General features: G+C 40.9%; 1 protein-coding gene across 1 annotated transcript in view; it reads right to left on the bottom strand.

Annotated features, from left to right (window-relative positions):
* Nucleotides 1-449: 449 nt before the first annotated feature.
* actn4 (actinin, alpha 4) overlaps nt 450-19,543 on the bottom strand; it is a 46,772-nt gene continuing 27,678 nt past the window's right edge. The window contains exons 2-22 of the mRNA XM_068316555.1: nt 16,618-16,732; nt 16,211-16,330; nt 14,451-14,537; nt 13,599-13,686; nt 12,722-12,800; nt 12,420-12,501; nt 11,844-11,929; nt 11,055-11,147; nt 10,759-10,884; nt 10,471-10,575; nt 9,698-9,845; nt 9,323-9,473; nt 9,116-9,224; nt 8,871-9,011; nt 8,553-8,735; nt 7,979-8,113; nt 7,099-7,278; nt 6,713-6,859; nt 4,969-5,049; nt 2,913-3,071; nt 450-2,584 (exon numbers count right to left, since the gene is read on the bottom strand). Coding sequence (XP_068172656.1) covers nt 2,426-2,584; nt 2,913-3,071; nt 4,969-5,049; nt 6,713-6,859; nt 7,099-7,278; nt 7,979-8,113; nt 8,553-8,735; nt 8,871-9,011; nt 9,116-9,224; nt 9,323-9,473; nt 9,698-9,845; nt 10,471-10,575; nt 10,759-10,884; nt 11,055-11,147; nt 11,844-11,929; nt 12,420-12,501; nt 12,722-12,800; nt 13,599-13,686; nt 14,451-14,537; nt 16,211-16,330; nt 16,618-16,732 — 2,574 coding nt within the window. The 3' untranslated portion in view covers nt 450-2,425. The remainder of the gene's footprint in view (nt 2,585-2,912; nt 3,072-4,968; nt 5,050-6,712; nt 6,860-7,098; nt 7,279-7,978; nt 8,114-8,552; nt 8,736-8,870; nt 9,012-9,115; nt 9,225-9,322; nt 9,474-9,697; nt 9,846-10,470; nt 10,576-10,758; nt 10,885-11,054; nt 11,148-11,843; nt 11,930-12,419; nt 12,502-12,721; nt 12,801-13,598; nt 13,687-14,450; nt 14,538-16,210; nt 16,331-16,617; nt 16,733-19,543) is intronic.

Here is a 19,543-nt window from a genome sequence, read left to right as displayed (position 1 = left end):
TAAGTTTTGGACTTAAATTTCCTGGAACCTGATCTGAAACTAATAGTTTTAATAAATATTTAAAAATTGAAAAGCACATCCTTCTGAGTTGGAGGTGTCGCTTCCTTTAGTTCTATGGTTTCATGATAGATGAATATTACAATGTTTTGTGTGGTTGTTATCTGGACATGATTGTGTGATTGATAAACTTATCCTCATTTAATATTTCAATGAAATTTTGGAAGATAAAAATCAGTTTCGTTAATTTATATACTTCCAATTTTTCAAATAGCAAGACATGTTCATTTTATAAAGGAATTATTATAGTATCACTGATTACAAACTCGTTCCTATAACATCAAACATTTTTATGTCATTTTTTGCTTTTCTATAAGTCTATAGTATATGAAAGTAAAACAATGTTTCCATAAAAACACAGATAAATGAACACAAACCAAGACAACCAAAGGTATTTTGTAAGCAAACTTTTATGTGTGCTTGTGAAACTCACTTATTACAGACAGAAGGCGTTGCAGTTTCCAGTACAGCAGATAAGGTTTGATATTAAAGAGTACAAAAGAAGAAAATCACAATTCCAGAGTTCTTTTCTCTCAAAATTCACAGGGAAAAAAAGAACAGAAAAAAAGAGAAATAAGCTTTTGGTCCAAGTCTTTTCTTCTCGGTTCCTTCCCTGCATGTCCCTCCCTCAGTCTCCCGCTCCTCTCCCCATAACAGTCACCCAAACAAGAAACAAGAGCTTTCACAGAAAGGGCCTGATTGATGCACACAACCCCAAATATTTCAAAGAATTCAGATTATGAACGCATCATGATTGCATAGATTTTAACTAACAATTTCAATGGGTTTTTTTTTATTTGCACCAAATGGAACGTTAACATAAGGGCCCCTTGTTGATCTTGACCCTCCCTCATTTCTTGCAGTACATTTTCTTTCCCTTTTCGTCAGAGACAAAATGGTCGGATGGAGTGGAGGGGTGGGGGAGAGAAGAGGGACAAGGTGAGGTAGGGAGAAGGTAAGAGAGGGACAGGGCTGTAGCAATCAGTAGGCACATTTATTTCATTACTTTCACAATATTTCCAAAAAGTCACATCTGTCAAGTGAATATTACCCTTAAAATCCAGGAAGTATGAGAACCTCCATTTAGCCAATCAAATGCAAACCTGACATAACACGTATACATTTCTTCCCGTGTGCACACAATCAATTTCTAGTCAATCAATTTCTGGTCATAACAACTGGACAAACTGACATGACTGCTGTTTTACCTGTCATACAACCGTATAGTTTTGAGCACCAGACACTGACTCCAGTTGGAGTTATAGTTTCACAGAAGCAAATATTTGGGGATAATTTTAATTTTTGTCTGTCATGGGATTTAGGATTTAAGAAAGTCTTTAGGCAAACTAGCCTCCACTTCACAGCTGCAAAACGTTTTCTAGGATTATTTTCCACTGCTTTAAAAGGACAACAACAAACAAACCCTGAAAAGATGTTTGGAAGTTCAAACCTATCCACTGGTGAAACTGCTCTCTTTGTGTCGCCGTCATTGGCTTTAAAATGTTTGGGCTTTTTTTTTTTTTTTTTTTTCTTTTTTTAAATAATTGTCACTTTGCTTTGCCATATTGGAAAGCCTGTGATCATGATTTCTCTACTAGTGGGACAATGTCTCATTCTTCGCACTGAAAAAAAATAAGTATATACAGCGCTGAGTCCTGCCCTCCCACCTACACCGATCTACGTTCCCGACCCACAACCCACCCGACTGCTTCAGGAAAATAAGAAAATGAACAAAGAAAAGAATGGTGGTTAGACAGGTCACCTTATCCAGCAAAATGGGAATTATGGGTAAATATGTCATTTGATCTCTGTTAAGAACCCTTGCCCAGCCTCCTCAACCCTAACCTCACAGCATATATCTCTATAGGATCTAATACGCAAACCTCACCAGTCGCCTTGTCAATCCTCACACCACCCTGACATTCCATACCCTGACCCCCCCCACACACACACCCCCATGGCAAGAAGAGGAAAAAACATTATAAAATGAACAAAAATTAGCATAAGTATCAGATTAGCTTGTCCCCCCCCCCACTGTTTGATCCCATAAAGGCAGAGTGTGAAGCTAAGGACCCACACTGCAGAGCGACTGTCCTGCCCCACAGCTGCCCCTGGATATGCCTGTTCATACCTTCATGACAAATCTTGAAAACTTTCAATTCCATTTATGACACCAGTTGGAAAACATTCTGCAGAGGCCAAACTTAACCACAATTCTATCACCGCGCTCATTCTTTAAAACACAAACGGACACAAACAGGGGCGCCGCTCAAACCCTGACATCTCTGCACACAGAAGATCTTCTCTACCCCCCTCTTCCTCTTCTCCCTCTCTTGCCTGTCCAGTCCTTCTCTTCATTTTGCCTCCTCTACAGGTCGCTCTCCCCATACAGGGCAGTGGAGAAGGACATGTAGTCGAGGGCACCGGGGACGGCATCGGGCCCCTTGTATTCCGCCATGCGGGCGATGCAGTACTCGGCCTGGTCGGGGGGGAGCTCCCTCCTCAGCTCGTCAGCTGTGATGAAGTTCTGGTAAACAGAGTCGGGTTCAGAGGTTGTTGTGCAGCTAAGCACAAAAATCAACATTCTAAGGCGGGATCAGTTTTATAGACCATCATGAAAGGTTTTTTAGTGTGTTCAGTGATGCAATGTGTATAATCTAAGAAGGAAGTTTGCTCCGTCACACTATTATTGGATGTAATTATATATAATTATTCAACTACTGTTCTCATCTGTTCAAACAATAATACAATAAATGTTATTTTACATAAAAACTTTTTGTTAAACACCGTATTAAATTACAAAACTGATGCACTCTCACTGTCTCTCTCACTCACACACACATACACACACACACCTTATCAGCGGCCAGGATCTTGAAGGAGGCGATGACCTGGTCGGCTGTGTCTCTATCAGTTGTTTCCCTGGACATGAAGTCGATGAAGGCCTGGAAGGTGACGGCTCCGCTGCAGTTGGGGTCTACGATACCCATGATGCGAGCGAACTCTGCCTCGCCCTGGCAACCGAGAAACGCAAGATTAATCCAAGACAAACAGCAGGTTGTACTCGCACACACAGATGTGGAGATGAGTACTCTACTTAAGGTGTGGCAAACATCAGGACCACCACGATACAGACTTTGCCAGGAAATAAAGGTCAAAGTTGTGATTACAGTCCCAATGCTTTACATTTCACACTGTTGAAACTAGCATACATATAACATGGTCGCTAGTTGATGTCAATGAGAAATACAAACAGATGAGGGCACAGAGGACAAAACAGATGCATATCCAGGAATTTACATGGTGACAGTGATAGTGTGAGTTAGTGACCTCTCTAAGGCAGAAGCAGCAAACAGAAAAGCAACACAAACATGATAAAATAAAGAGAAGGAAGTAGATCAGCGAGGGATAGCAGGGTGTCTGCAGGTGTCATAGGAGCTGAAGCATCCTCTAGAAAACCACTATATGCTACTAAAATAAAATTTACATTGCTAAAAAAATAATAAATAAGTCAAAAAATTGGAAATCGTATTAGAATATCATTGTCCAAATGTCAAAATTCTTTCTTCTGTAAATCATGTAAGTCTTTGAATTGAAACTGAATTGGGAGATTTTTGGACCTGTGGACACCCTGAGGGAGCATCATGCTAGCAGCAGTACCAGGCTGTTTCCTGTTGAAATGAGTAGAGCTCGGAAATCATCTGAGACCATCTGTCCTGATCGCTTCTGTTGGCCGCCACAGCACAGCGAATATCAGCAGAGGGGGCAGGTGAGTCGACAGAGGTGGAGTCAGATAGATAAACTTGGCGGAAATGAAGAGGAGGAGGAGTGATGAGTTGAGGATGAAGAGAGATGGCAAAGGTGTAGAGAGAAAAAGCAATGGACAGAAACAGACAGAATGGTGTGTAAGGTTTGGGGGGGGGGGGTGACAAAAAGATAAAAGCAAAAACAGTTAAAGTCTGGGAGCAAAGTAAAACCTGACAGACGGAGAGGGAGCCCGCGGCAAGCTGAGGAAGCACAGAGCAACAGAGACCCCTAGTGGACAAACAGACAGCATCTCACTGCCCTCCATGCTGACGGACTGGACCCTGACCGACCCCGCGCTCATCAGGAGCCTCAGAGCAGGAGCGCTGACTCAGCACTGCTCAGTGTTCATAACAGAATGGAGCAGGAAGTCTGTTTACAACTAAATGGTGACAAGTTACTTTAGAAGTCAGCCATGTGTGGGATAGCAGTTGGTTTTGTGTAGTTTTTTTTTTTGTCAAGTTGTAAATTATTTCACAAGGTAATCGTTTTCTTAATGTAAAATTTAGAAACCTGAGTTTATCTACAGTCCATCTGTGTTTTCTCCACAAGAATACTTCCTGGATTCCAAAGATAATCTAAGGCGTGATGTTTTAATGATGATTAAAATGCCTTTATTATCACAGCAGGGTAATTGTAGATATAAAATACAAACCTCAGTGCATTTCAGAGGTTGAACTAAAATATTTTTTCTTAGATCACATTTCAAGACTATTAGATTTAGAAACAAAGACTGTGAGGAATTAACTTGTGGAGCAGTTAAGCTGACATAAAATGATATTAACAGCAGCAACTAATCAATTCCAACAGGAGACACCACCAGTGATTTTAAATTGGTGTGCACTGAGCACTTTATTGCTGCTGTTTTCTTTACACATTCTCAAGACATCTTCATTAATATATTTCTCAATTAAATAAATCAAACTGATCAGACTATAGAGGAAGTTTTAGATGCTAAAACGTTGAGAATGCATACCAGCATTGAAGTGAAATGAAGCTAAGCATTTTTACAGCTGAACATGCTGGCAGTGTTTCAGCTCTGCTCGCCTCCTCTGGGGACCTGATGAGCGCCACCTCTTTCCCTCTGTCCTCCCCTGGAGCTCCTACCTGCTTCTCGCTCTCCACATCATGGCCCAGACTGATCAAACAGGCTTTGAACTCCTCGGCCATCAGGGCCCCGCTGTGGTCCTGAGATCGACCAAACACCCAATGACAAAGTGCCACATCATGAGGATGAACCAATCACAACACAAGGATGGTGGAGGGTGGTGACCATGTGATCCACAGCATGCAAGATGATGACATGAAGGAAGTAGGGACAGACATTTATGGGTATTTAGACAATATCAACATATAAAACTCAACATATGACCATGACAAACAATCAAAAACATGACCGTTTTTAAAAACGTGAGGCAACACATCTCATGTTATTTAAAAAGATGCATTAAAATGTAAAGGCAAAATTTGATTTTGTTTTAAGAATCTAAATTTTTGATTGATAACGCTCTGTAGCAGTTACATACTTGGCCTTTATCAAGTCATGAAGGATGAGTGTAAAAATACTGTCCTCCTGTACGTGGCTGTAGTATTTAAAAAAAAAAAAAAAGAATTTCTACACACACAAATTTATGATTCCTTCAGATTCGACCTGTAAGGACTAGTTTCATATGTATGTAAAATGTGAAGCTAAAAGCATCTCTGAATGTGTTTGAGAATTAGCTGTAGAAATGCGTCTGAGACTCTAAAGGCTTCTCGGTGAACACCAGATGTGTTGTGTGTCCAGACACTGTGGTGACATGTGGACTTTTGAATGAACACATAACTGGATGAGTGAGTGACCGTAGGGATGGATGGCCTTGGGAGTGTTCATGCATCACCATGTCAGATAATAACAGGAAAAATAAGGACACACCGTGACACAAACACACACTGGAGTGACATGGAGAATGATGTCTGGCTCATCCTGGTGAGACTCAGGGGCTCAAAGTGTTCAGATCACACACGGCTGCTCACAAATGTCAACAAGTTCTAAAAGAAAATGTTCTGACTGCTGTTTATATCAAGATGAATTAAATATTTTGAACTGAGTGAAAGATGAAATACACAAAGCAAAACACAACTAGAACAGATTCACAATAAAGATGACAATTCATTATCTTTCCAGTGACCTTCACAAACACGACCAAGCTTTTTCTGGATCTTTGAAAAGTATGCCCACATTACTAAGATCACTAGTGCCCGTACACACTGACACACCCCCTGGTCAGCTAACACCTCAGTAAAGCCTCTTGTCACACTGCCGTTTGTGTTCCCAACATGTGCTCCCTCGTGTAAACTATCAGGGTGAACACTCACCTGCTTGTTTGCTCTCTCACCCGCTGGTAAGCTCTAAACATTCATTCTTAATGTTATACATTAAAATAGAAAAAACATCTGTACATACAGACAGAAAATATTGAAACAGCTCCACCAGGTCAAAGTATCACTGCTTTTTCTATTATTACTACTGGTGATGAATTATGTAAGGAAACCAGACTTGAAGACAATATTTACTTCAATAAGCATATTTACTGCTCTTTGTGTGGTTTTGTAGTATTCTATTGTTGTTTTTTTCTGTTTCTGACTTTAATAAAGTATTGTGTTGACCTCATTATAAATCATAAAGGAATTAGTTTGTGTTTTTCTGAGCTGATCTTCAGTTATCATCACAGACAAAAGCAAACATAATTCTGCTTGGCTACCAACTCAGTCTCTGATGCTCTTAACAACAAAATGAACAACAAAGAGAATAATAAGCTAAAAACCGATGGCATAAGTTAGCTGTGACCCCGGAGCCGCGGCCCCTGACCTTGTCAAAGTGGTTGAAGGAGGCTCGGTACTCATAGAGCTGCTCCTGGCTGATGCCCTTAGCGTCACGTGTCAGTATCTGGTTCTCAACTTCGTTGATGGTTCTGGCAATGGTGGTCAACAGCTGCTCCCAGCCCACACGGAGGTGCTGTTGGGAGGGAGGAGGAGAATGCAAAAAGGAAACAGTAAGGGACAAGGCAGTGGAAAAGAAAAAAAAAAAAAAAAACACGGACGGAATGTTTTACACACTAGTCTTAGAACAGACACAGAATGTGGCTGCAACGAAGGATTAATTGTGTGCAAGCTGAGAAAACCATCTTTGTGTGGTAATTCTTCAGACAGGCACTACACAAACACAATTAGGTAGGTTCTGGAAGTGTGTATTACCTCCATTGTGTAAGAAGTGTATTGGTTGTCAAAGATGAGTGCTTCCTGGATGTGCTGGTCGCGTGCTTCCAGTTTCGTAATTTCAGGAGTGTAATCTATGATGCTCTGCTCGTAATCCTTCAAATTGGTGAGCTGGTCCTCCAGGGTGCCGTTCATTTCAATGGATATCCTGCCAATTTCCTACAAGAACAAACAGACAGTATTTACTATCGGCCCACTCCTACAAATGTAAATTATACATTTGAGAAACAACAGCCATCACAAGCAGCTGTGTGAATAAAGCTCCCACACACACTCCGTCAGGCACATTTAGACAAACCCTTTGTGTGACTTTAGTGACGAGAGATGCATTTTCTGCCTGAGTTAAACATAAAACATCTGCCATCGCAATGCTCACAGGGACAAGTTGAAGCAGCTGCTTTTGCAAAAGTGTTTGAAAATAAAGTGCTTAAAAAGTGCTTCAAGGTTGTTGTGTGTCTAAACATTCAATAAATGCAGAGTTAATATGAATAAATTAATTTGAGGCTAAAGTGGCGTGAATGTAAAACACACCGTCACAATAGTCTTCTTGGAATATTAGTTTTTTTGTCCCGTATGTGCTACGAGACAAAAAAGCAAATTATGTGATCAAAGAGTTTTTAAAAAATTATATTAATATTCAAACTTTGTAAATGATGACTCTGAAGCACATTTGTTCTGTTTCTAACAACAAAAATTAATTGTCCTGAAGGTCTTTAATCCCATTACATCTTTCTATCATGAGCTCATATTTTTACACTGTTGGCTTGATAACTGTGACAAAATACACACAGCTGTGCAAAGATGAGACCCTTAAACACCACAGAGAGTGGTGGACTGACTGGGTGAGCGAATCCATTACCTCCATCTTGGCCTGTATGTAAGCACCGACAGTGTTGGCCTGGGTAGCAAACTCGGCTCTTAGCGAATCGTTGCATTTCTGCTTGTTCAGCTCTTCCTGCAGGGCTTTGTCACGCAGCGGCACTAATTCATTAGCCTGCAAAACAGACATACATGTAAAGAACCCGTAACACCTGCGGCTGTACCAACATACTCAAGTCAACAGCTGGAGAAAAAGTAAGGAGGTCGTTCAGCATCCAGACACCAGGCTTTAGCCTTTTGGTCCTTAATATGACTAGTGATGTTAAAAAATATCAGAACATCTCTAAATGAACACAGGGAACAAGGATTCCTTTTTATCGCTTCCATATGCAAACTTAACTGATGCTGAGGGGATCAAGTGAGAAAAGTTGAGAAAGAGTTTCATGATTTCCTGACAACATCTTTAAATTTCTTATGCTTCAAGCAAACACTGCACCAATTCAATGAAGCAACTCAGTTTATTTATAAAAAAACAAACAAAACCTATTTGCAATAAGAAGGAAAAACTATCCCTATAATAATGATCTGATCATTAGAAATCACAAGTTGCTCACCTTTGACCACTTGTCATCAATGTTCTCAGGCGTGATGGTGGTGTAGGGGTTTGATCCACTCAGCTTGATGCCGTTGCTTTGGGCGGTCTTCTGGACTTCAGCCTGAATGGACTGGATGGCCTCTCGCTCCTTGTTGGCCTCGTCAAGAGTGGACTTGAAATAATTATGGGCTGTAATCAGACCCTGAGGGAGGGAAAAAAACAAGCTTGATTTTACCTCCAAGCAAGAACTTCAACATGGTACATGAACTCTGTGAAGTTACTAGGTATATTGGTTTTCATGAGGAACACATCCTAATTCTGTTCAATGCCCACTGACCTGGATCTCATCAATGTTGTGGACGATGAACATGTCCTGCAGGTCCTCCATGGCTCCCTCCATCCAGTTATTGAAGGGTGCTGCTCTCTTGGCAAACTCAAGATAAAGCTCATCAATCAACTCGAGCTGCTTCTCTGTCCTCTGTTGGAAAACATGGTTTTAAGTTGCAGTGTGCCGGGCTCTCAGGCCCACATGGTTCACAGATCATCATTAGTGGGAAACGGGGACTTCGGACTAAGTGGTACCTCGAGGTTCTGTTTGCGACTCTGGGTGAGGGATCCAAGGACGTCCCACTGTTCACAGATCTTCTGACAGCGAGCGTTGACACTGGCAGAGTCGTAGTAGTCCAACTCACTACAGACCAAGACCAGAGGAGGCAAGAGTTTCTATCTGACACACAAATGAGCCAGTAATAAAATAGCTTTCCTCTGTGAAGTTTTTTTGTCCCTTACTTGAGTTCCTGTGCGATGGCAGCGATCTGCTCCACTCTGTCCTGATGGGCGGCCAAGTCGCTTTCAAAGGCCTCGTGTTTACGCAGCAAAGCCTTGACTTCTGAGAGGGTGGAGGTCTCGTAGTCTTTCTGGGTTAGCATGGCCTCCTTGCCTGTATTGACACAAAATTCAGTAATTCCCTTGACTTTTCAGCAAATAAAAAATGTAAAATTCCCTATAAAGATGAAATAAACCTGGGAAAACAAACATGCAATTGTGCCTCCACTGTATCATCATCGGGGTTAAGGGACTTAAAATTTATTTCAGCAAAGTTAAAAGAAATCAAGCAAAACCAATTCTATATATTCATCCACTTTGAAAGAAACGTTTGCATACCATCGGTCCAGCCTTCATGGATGGCAGCTTTCTGGTGGAATTTCTCAGCCAGGTGTTCCAGTCTTTCCAGACGTCTGATTTCACTGAGGATCCACTCTTCATAGCCTTTTTCTGCTCCTTCCAGAGTGTGCCAGGCTCCATTAATATCCTAAGACCAAACAGGAGGAACTACTGACATGAATGCTTTACTGCAGAGGGTGGTGTGGAAACTGTTTGTGCCCGCATAGTCCTTGTAGAACAGAATATAATAATAATCCCTCGCACCCACCTTCATTCCAAATAATACAGCCAAGTATAAATAAATAGTATGAAACTCAACATGGAGTATTGTGTTGTCATGTTTGAACTTGCTGATTCTTGATACTTTCTGCTGACGATATAATGGAAAGAAATTGAAAACAAAGCTTTATATACTGTACTTTAAATTTATCGACCTTGATGTGTATGAAAAGAAATATTTTCCCATAACTTGTCTGCATGATAGTTTGTCTTTTTAAGAATGGCCGAAACTATCGGGTGTCAGTTAAGTGGACAATTAGCTAGTGTGTCCAAAATGTTCAACATGAACATAAGTTTCCAACCAGCTATGAATCTCTGTGAGGATCAAACTCCTCCAGTCAATATCATCACATTCATGTACTTAGAATATGAAAGGAAGGCTGCAGTCTGTTACAAATAAGCATAACATTCAGAAGGCTTCAGACACAGGCTCTGGAAATATTCAGATATGAATCGGTTTTCCATCTGGATATAAATTATGCCTGCAGACTCACAGACACCATGCGTCCCTCTGATGGCATGAAGGCAGGTCTGTTGCTAAGTCTCAGTTTAGTCTGCAGAGTGTTGAAGCTGATCTCCAGCTGACACTTCTCTTGGACCTGAGGACAGAACGGAAAGTCTTGGCAAAACACTCCAAACAAAAATAAATTAAAATAAGCAGAAAACAGGGGAAATAAAAACACTTCATCCACTGGTGGAAAATATATTTTCAATGAGATAAATAGATCAAGTTGGTGAAATACATCAAAATTGATCTGCACATTAGAGGCGTGTGTCCAAACCTTGGGTGGTTTGTGGACAGTGCGGTAATATCTGAAGTCCTCCTGTTTGGTCTGCATATCGTTTACAGTCTTTTCTTGAGAACGACTCTCCAGCCACGGGATGGTGCTCTGGATCCACTCCAGCAGCTGGAGGCAGAAAGTAAGAAGACCAGAAAACAAAAAGGTGTGAAACTTGAACATGATCTGACATACGCTCTGATTTTATGGTGATGGATGATGTTTGGTAAATGAATATATGGAACACCAAAAGGTCTAAATGAGCTCTCATCAGTCCAGGTGTACACCCTTCAACTCACATTACTGGCCAGTTTCTCGTAGTCCTCCATCATTTGCTCATTCTCCTGATTGACAGCCAGGACTTTGCAGATACGATTTGCAGCTGTCTCGGCCTATCAGGAAACAGAATGATGAGTGACGCTCACAGTAATTGGATAAAACGTCTCAAGTGTCTCATTAAGTCCAAGTCCACTCTGTGTATTCAAAGATTAGTGAGAAAATACACTCGCAAATTTAAAATCACATGAAAGACAACAAGCTTTGTTTGCGACTCTTACAGTTATAGCTTTTGCGTGAACACATCACACGCAGGCAGTGGATGGGAATAAAACTAAACAGTAAGTCAGGCACAAATAGAAATAGTGCAAAAGGACAAAAGCTCAAAGTCTATTTGACTAATTCAGAAAGACATGCTGCACCTGTTGAAGGTTAGTTCAGTGTGTCCGAATTAATGAGTGCATTTTAAAGCTCCATGCGTCTCCTGTCACAACTCAGGAGTCAGTCATAAATCTAGTTACAGTTCATGTAGCGCTGTGGTCCACATCAGTAGGTCTGCCTAGGACATGACACTACTGACCCACTGGAATAACAAACACAGTACACAGACTATCACAAGTTGATAGATTCTACAAAACAAGCATCCACTCTTATTCGCTCAGCCATCATGTTTTGATTTAAAGAACTTTCTTCCTTCTCCATGGAATAAAGTTGTAAAGTTAAAGTCACGACTGATGGACGCCCAAATCATTATTTGTTCTGCCTGTAGCTCAGGTGAGGTGTTAATAAAGCCTGGGGCAGGACAAGCTCACCTTCTGTGCACCAGAGAAGGCGTGATAGAAGCTGGATACGTAGGTCATGATGGCCTTCTCGTCCGGCCTCATCGTTTCCGCGATGACTATTCATCATCCAGCAGGACAGCAGGAGGTCGGCAAGGAAAGATGAACCGAGAGGAAGAGAAGACCAGAAATAAAAGTGTTAATTAGAACTGATGACTACACATCAATTAATTCCTCAATTCACAGAAAATGTTCACAGATTATTGGCTGTATTACAGATGGTAAAAAATAATCAGTATGGTTCCAGCTTCTGAGCTGCTGTACGACATGTTATATGATTATAAAGCCTTTTTATGACATCACTTTAGACCAGACGACTGAAAATGACTTCAAGAGAAGTGCATATGTGACTGATGTGTCTGAAAACTTAATTTTAGACTGTAAAATATAAAGAAACAAGTGTCAAATCTCACTCGTTTTAGAAATTCTGGGGTGTAGAATGAATGTACACACGAATACTGTCAATTATTAAAATCAGTTGTTATAAATACAGAACACTGGATCACAGTAAGTACAAAGAACACACTATCATTCATAAACACGGCCTACCTTCTGCGTCCAACATCTTGGGGATATCCAGGTGCTTCTCAGCCACCTCAAAGGCATTGTTCAGATTGGTCACTGGGTCGTCCTAAACAACCAGTCACAGGGTCAGAAGACGTGCAAATTAGGATAAAGGTGACAAAGTTGTTTTTCCATCATTAGCAAGTTTTGTTTGGTTGTTTTTTATATAAGGGTTATTTGTTCCAACTACTTCCGTCACAAAAGTATAAAGACATTAAAAGATTCTGACAGAATTGGATCGGGAAATGTGAAACATCATGGTGGCGACGGTCAGTGTGGGTCCGGACCTTTCTGAGGCTTTCGTAGTCGATGAGATCAGGTCTGTGTCTGTGGATCAGAGCGTTGAAGGCGAGGCCGTCCTTCCAGCTGTTTGACAGACAGAGGATGTGTTTAACTCATGGCTCAGGTTCACTTTGTCTGCACTATCTGCTACTGTCATCAGCATGGATGGCATTCACTAAAACCTGCATAGGGCAGCATGATTTAGAGGTCGGCCCAATTATTTCAGTTTAATGTTTAACAAGTTTGAAAAAATAATCTAATGCTAAATAATAAATAATCTAACGTTCAAAACATTTTAGGGCTGAACTATGAAGCTACTAAAGAAAAGGGTTTGCGCATGATGTGCACTTCAAATGTCTGCATTTAGAAAACGTCAATGGTTTTCTATAATTTCAAGGGGAGAGGAGGGAAAAAACTTCCAGTTTCACCAACAGGGGGCGACCTTTCTACACCATCAGAGCACTGACTTCAAACTTGGCAGCTCTGAAGTCTCCCTCTGCATTAATCAGTTTAATCGTGTAGAAATGTCGTCCCTTCCTATACACATCTTTTACTTTCTGTCAAGACAATTCTTTAAGGGAATTCACTAACTCAAGGTCAAGAACTGAATTACAACAGAAATGCAGACAAACCCTTATTATCCTTGAAGATTTGATGGGATGTTCAACATTAACACATTTTAGCTTTGCAGGAGGAAAACAGGACTGGATTAATGAGGCCCAAAAATATTTGATCCGAGTTAATTTTATTTTTTGTATTTTCATCAGTGTTTTATAAACTGGCACAACATATTGACTGTCAACTTTCTCTAAAGAATAACATCAATGACCTTTAAAAACTAAATCAGTTTGACCTTGAAATATGTGTGTTTGTGTGTGTTACCTAATGTGGAAGTTTTGCACATTGACATTCTTGTAGGGAGCGGTCTTCCTCTGGCACCACAAAAGAAGACCCTCCTTTGCAGAGGTCTCTGCAATGAGGAAAAAAAAGATGAAAGGAGAAGAAACCGAAGAAAAGGAGAGCAGCAGTGGTCGTCTGTAAATGTGTGTCAGGCCTGATTCCAAAACGGATTCAGCAAAAAGTATTTTTGTTGACAGAAAACATCTAAAACACATTAGGCTCTAATATGAAGAATAAAAAACTCAGTCATTATAGTGACCCATTCCTGCCAGAGCTAATTCAACAGAGCTTTTATTAGCTGTTACAGTTATGACAGCTCTAACTACTCTTTTAAAACAGAAATAGAGAGAAACATTGGCTGGAGCCTTTGTTGCTCTTTACAATAGGTTGCACTTAAAGTTGTCACCATGAAATGCTGAAACTCTTTCATAAATTTAACAAGAAACAAACAAACAAAAAAATAGTCTTTTATTTACTAGCAGACCCATTGAGGTTTAATTTTATGTCATTTTTGGGCTATAAAATGGTTTTCTTTTTCTAACTGGTTTGTGTAATAACAATCATTCTAAAACATTTAGCTGTAACAGCAGTTAATATTTATAGCCCCTGATCCATTTCTTCATAAGCCAACCTGAGGACTAAACCTCTTAAATCCATATTATTACCCATCAACAGCCCCTTGCCTTTGTGCTACTAGCCATGTTACTTCCACTCTAGTTCCTCCATTGCATCTGCAACTTGCACATGATGTCATGCAACTCCAAACATTCCTGCAGGACAAGTTTGGCTAATTAAATCTGAAAGGCCAGCTGGAGAAGATGGTGCTGCTGATACCTTCAACAGAGATGTCCTGGATGGCAAAGCGGAGGATGATGGTCCAGATCATTCCCAGGGTCATCTTGGAGTTCCCATCCACAATTTCTGAACAGAAACAAAAAAACAAAATGAACTCACATCAATGAATCGCTGCATTTTTTGTTGTATTTAGATTCCCTCTCACACTTAGTGTTCCACATCTGACAAATCCAGCTATTCCTGGGAAGACAAAACTTGATTTTATTTATAAAATGAATGTAACCTTGGTATATTATAGAATAAAGTTGGTAAATGCAAAGTATTTGTTTAAGACACTGTAAGAAACAGATTTCTAACCATTTGAAGAGGGCACATTAGTTTTATGTACTGTAAACACAATGGATGATCTACACACAGAAAATTTGAAGACAATGTTCTGCATTTCAATCCTCGGTAGTAGGACAAATGCTGTACTGAGAAAATATTTGTAACCTGGTAAATCCAGTCTTTATCATTACGTCAGCACTGGACATTAACGAAAGCAGGAACATGCATACAACAGAACAGGCATGTGCAATAATACAGTAGTGGTGATACATGTCGACTGGGTCAGATTCCACTCATAGTTCAATCTTTTCATATTTTGCCTGCTTCATCTTCCAGTTCATCAACACTGCTGTCGTTCTACAGTTACTCATGTTTCATTTGAATCAGAGGACTTTATTTGATGTCTCAAAGAGGTTCAGTTTCTATTCTGCTCAACATGTCCTGGAGGAGTTGTATGTTAGTTTAAAAAAATTATTATTGTGCTCAATTTGAATAAAAACCAGTTCTGCTGTGTGAATCAGAAGTGTCTCATTCTCTAAAAGGCTGTCAACCCTGGACTTGAATTTACTACACAGAGACTGAAGTCCCTGGAGAATAAATACAGGACTGGGAACCACCGTGTGTCGGTTTAAACAATCTGAGAGAGGCCAGAAAGAGACAGAATGTGTGTGTCTATCATCCAGCGTGCTCTGACAAACACACACTCCTCTAAATGCCATATGATCGACAGGACACAGGACCTGTCCTCGATCAGCAGGAAGGAGTAGAGAGATTGGTCTGGCTGTATAATCGCTTTATATTTGATGTGCAAAATAACTCCAGTGCTGCACATTTATTCTGTTACATTTCATTGTAAAGAGTTTCACCTAAATGTCCCTGAAGTGTTTAGAGTCCAGACAGTTACCTAAAAAGGATAAAACACTAACTTTTAAACAAAACTACAAACAATAAAAAACATTTCTACAGACCCCTATGCTCGCAATTTCAAAATCTGGTTGGAGTGGATGGGACTAGTTTTAACATTCTCTGGTATAACAGTTTCCTTGAACCTTGAATGCCTTCTCGACCCTTGTGGGTCATTCATGCGTCCAAAGGTCAACGTGATTTAACCGTCACAAACAAGCTGACTGCAACGTTCAAGTTCATAAAATTTTGGGATTCTTAAATGACATCACTCAATCTTTTTTTTTTTTAACTTTTTTTGTTACAATGGGAAATGAGTTCCATGCTGGTGAACCACAATGGATTAATGACACTACTGATTGTAACGGTTCCTCTATAAAACTAACGTGAACACATGTGGGCTGACGGATCCAGGAGTCCTGGAACAAACCAGTTTAAGAACGACCTGATGGAAATACAGCATCTAAGTTCCTCGTTCATCTGTGGAAGATCAAGGAATCTTTCATTTCATTTGACGGTGGAGCGTCTGGTTCAACATGAACCTCCTTTAAATATTTCCACACATTTACCTTCTGCTCCAACACCGACTAGTTTGACCCCCTTGCTGGCAATAAAGTCCAAGGCTTTGTTTACGTTGTTGATCTTGTGGACCCTCATCTTGCCTCGCTCAGGTTTGGGTAACCGCTCGCCTGCAGGGATGAGAACACAGACACAAACTTCAAAATACACACACACTATGAGACAGGAAGAATGTTCAGAGCAATATTGTCACTGACCAACAAGATTTAGGTATTTAGAGTATTTAGAGACTTTTTAAGAATCTGTGTCTGAACAATCACATTCCAGGGTGGATGGAGAAATGGTGCACCTTTATGAAAAGGTTTCACACTGCGATCCACAGCCTAGTGAATAATTTAGAACTAATTTAGAGGGGGTGTTTGTGTAATTCTAATGAGACTCTGTTTTTCTGCGTTACCCGAGATGACCTCCAGCAGAAGCATGAGTTTGAGCCCATCTCTGAAGTCCTCGGCAATCGTTTCAATCTGAGTCCCGGCCTTCCGCAGGTGGGAGTTGCACCACGCTATGAACGTCTGCATGAGAACACGGAAAAGGAAAAAATGGTGAATATTTAGAGCCTGTGACAGCATGTTTTTACAGTTTTCCCGACAATAAACAGCTTTGAGTCGAGAATAAATGAAAAAAAAATTCAATGGACGGGAAGGGGAGGTCAGTGGGTCTTGTTGATAAGACAGGAAAAAACATGGCGACAGAGGTTTCAGTACAATATCAATACCTCGGAAATTAGACGGAGTGATCTCAAAGAACAATCGAAGCATCGTCACAAAGACAACAATCTGTTGCTGCTGATAAAATTATCCATTAAACAATGTCCACTTCATGTAGAAGCACAAACACCCATATTCAAGACTCAGCAGCAAATCCAGTATCATTTTTCAAAACCTCTGTTCATTCTGAAATGATTTGAATTTGAACTAAATAAATGACTCAATTCAACCTGAATGGAACAATTAGAAATAACCAAATTAAATCTACAAATGTGTGTCCCACATGTTAAAGAAACATTGCTATATATTGTGGAAACAGGACATAAAGAGCACAGAAACTAAATGGAACATCTGTGGTTCTGCAATGAAGAACCAGACATCCAAGGTCCGTCTGCCATGACTGATGACACACATTTAGTAGTTTTTTTGATACCAAAGAAGAAACTGCGACAAACTTCACTTTAAAGTTGACCAAACGTTATACCTGTGTGCGTTTCCATCAACACAAATGAAATGTAGGCACAGCTTTAAGAAGGAATCCTTATTATGTGAAAAGGAGAGGAAAAAGTAGGCGGTACAGGAAGTGTGTGTCACCTCATTTCCCTCACACCTCCTCACCTTCTCCCTCTCTCCTGCGCTGCGTTCAGAAACATTATGACAGGGTGTTGCTCGCCGCCCTGCCCTCTCCCCACTGTCGCCACCGGCACAAAGCATCCATTGAGCGCCGTGGATAATGGCAGCCTTCAGCCCCCGGTGCGTCCCCTCAGCCCACTCTCATCTATCACCCTCCCCCAGACCGCCCCATACCAGCCCCTAACAGACACACACACACACACACACACACACACAATTATACATGTAGCATGTTCTGGACTTAAACATACACTGATAATCGACAGGAGGGAGGAAGAGAAGCTGCATTTTACCGACACAGAGTGGAACACAGTTACAAACAATGCAGCAGGAAGTGGCGCTGCAATGACAGGAAGCTCCAGAAGACTGTACCACATAACTGAAGCTGCATGCTTCGCCGTCACTGGTGACGGCACCATGTCACAGAACAGAGACCAACTCCAGCTACACAGTTTTATCTACAACTCCTCTGATGTATTTACCACTGATCTGTGTTTCAAAGTGCTTCAAATCAATCATGCAGTGGATTTGACATCATTCACTCCAGATGTGTGACGTGTTCCGTATGTGATGGATGACGGCTGCACGGCTTTGTGATGTGACGTTGCGAGAGAGGAGGTACTGTCGGTGGGCAATCTTCCTCATTAAGATGAGAAATCTTTTCCATTATTTATGAAGATCAAGAAATAAAGGTGAGAAATATCAGAAATAAACATGTGTCTGAGGGCACGGGTGTGCCTGTTTCTGCTGCTGTAGATGCTAAAGAACAACTTTAGCTAATCTTCTTACACTATATCTTTTCCACTATGTGCAATATGTAACATCAATCTTCCAAATATTCAGACATTATGGAGGAATCATCTCCACGTGACATAAAAGCATTTTCATGACAGGGGATGACTGTAAAATGGTCTTCTCCTTCCGTGGAGCAAAGTGAGGAAGCCTTAGATTTAAAAAAACAAGTCAAGGAATGTTCACCGCGTCTGAAAGCAGCTTTATTAAACCGTACAAGCTGTCCATGCTTGAAGAAGACTGTTGTCACTGGGATGGGTGACAAAGACGGTAAAAACAACCTGATAGGTTGAGACCTGCTGGAAGCCTGGGGGCTTCAGGTTGTGTGAAACGCCACAGATCATACGTTCACTATCATCCTGCTGTTAGGGGATGTGAACAAATGTTAGTATCAAGGAAATGAAGCATTCCAGCAGCTACTTTACGTTGGTCTGGGACAACACAACGTGGTGTTATGGGGTGTTTGATCCCGGCACCAGCATTCACAGACAGCATTCGGCTCACACTGAGAACAAACTTCCTGACTGGATGCTGAGGCAGGAACAAAGCATCACGCTGCTGATCACGTTCAAGTTCCAGCCCTCTGCCATCGATGGCTGACCCAACAAGCAACATCATCATCACACCCTCGACTTCACATCATGTAATCTGTAACCTGGAATGACCCCTGGACCCTTAGAAGCATTTTAAATATTAATTTTTGCTGTCCTCTGCTTTCACAAACATGTTTAAATCTACATTTCAACATTAAGCTCTTAATCATCTTATCATGGTTTGAAATCTGAATCTAATCGACTTGTACTGACTGAATTAAAAGTAAACTGAACCCACTTCATGAAGCAGATAGGATAAATGCGTGTTAAAGCCGTCCACGTGATCTCTGTGTTGGCTCCACACGTCAGATCAGACAGTCAGGATGAGAGGATTTCAGACCTGATCTGAGGTCAGAGTTAACAAGCTGAAGGCAGCCTGGCACACAGCAGAGGAAAGCCGGATCTGAGCAGTTAAATAGGCTGATCCTCCAGAATATATGACATCATGTTGTGACGAACAGGTTCACCCCAACATGCTAATGTGTTTGTGATACACAAATTTACACATCAGCAGCTCAGGAATCCTAAAAATTTGGAAAAACCTTGACAACACTGTCCTCAAAATCTCTGCTTCTATGTTCTACCAAAGTCCATGAGG

Source organism: Antennarius striatus, chromosome 6, assembly GCF_040054535.1.
Source record: "Antennarius striatus isolate MH-2024 chromosome 6, ASM4005453v1, whole genome shotgun sequence".
Classification (NCBI taxonomy): domain Eukaryota; kingdom Metazoa; phylum Chordata; class Actinopteri; order Lophiiformes; family Antennariidae; genus Antennarius; species Antennarius striatus.
The sequence above is the reverse complement of the archived record's forward strand: the minus strand, read 5'-3'. Positions and strand labels throughout refer to the sequence as shown.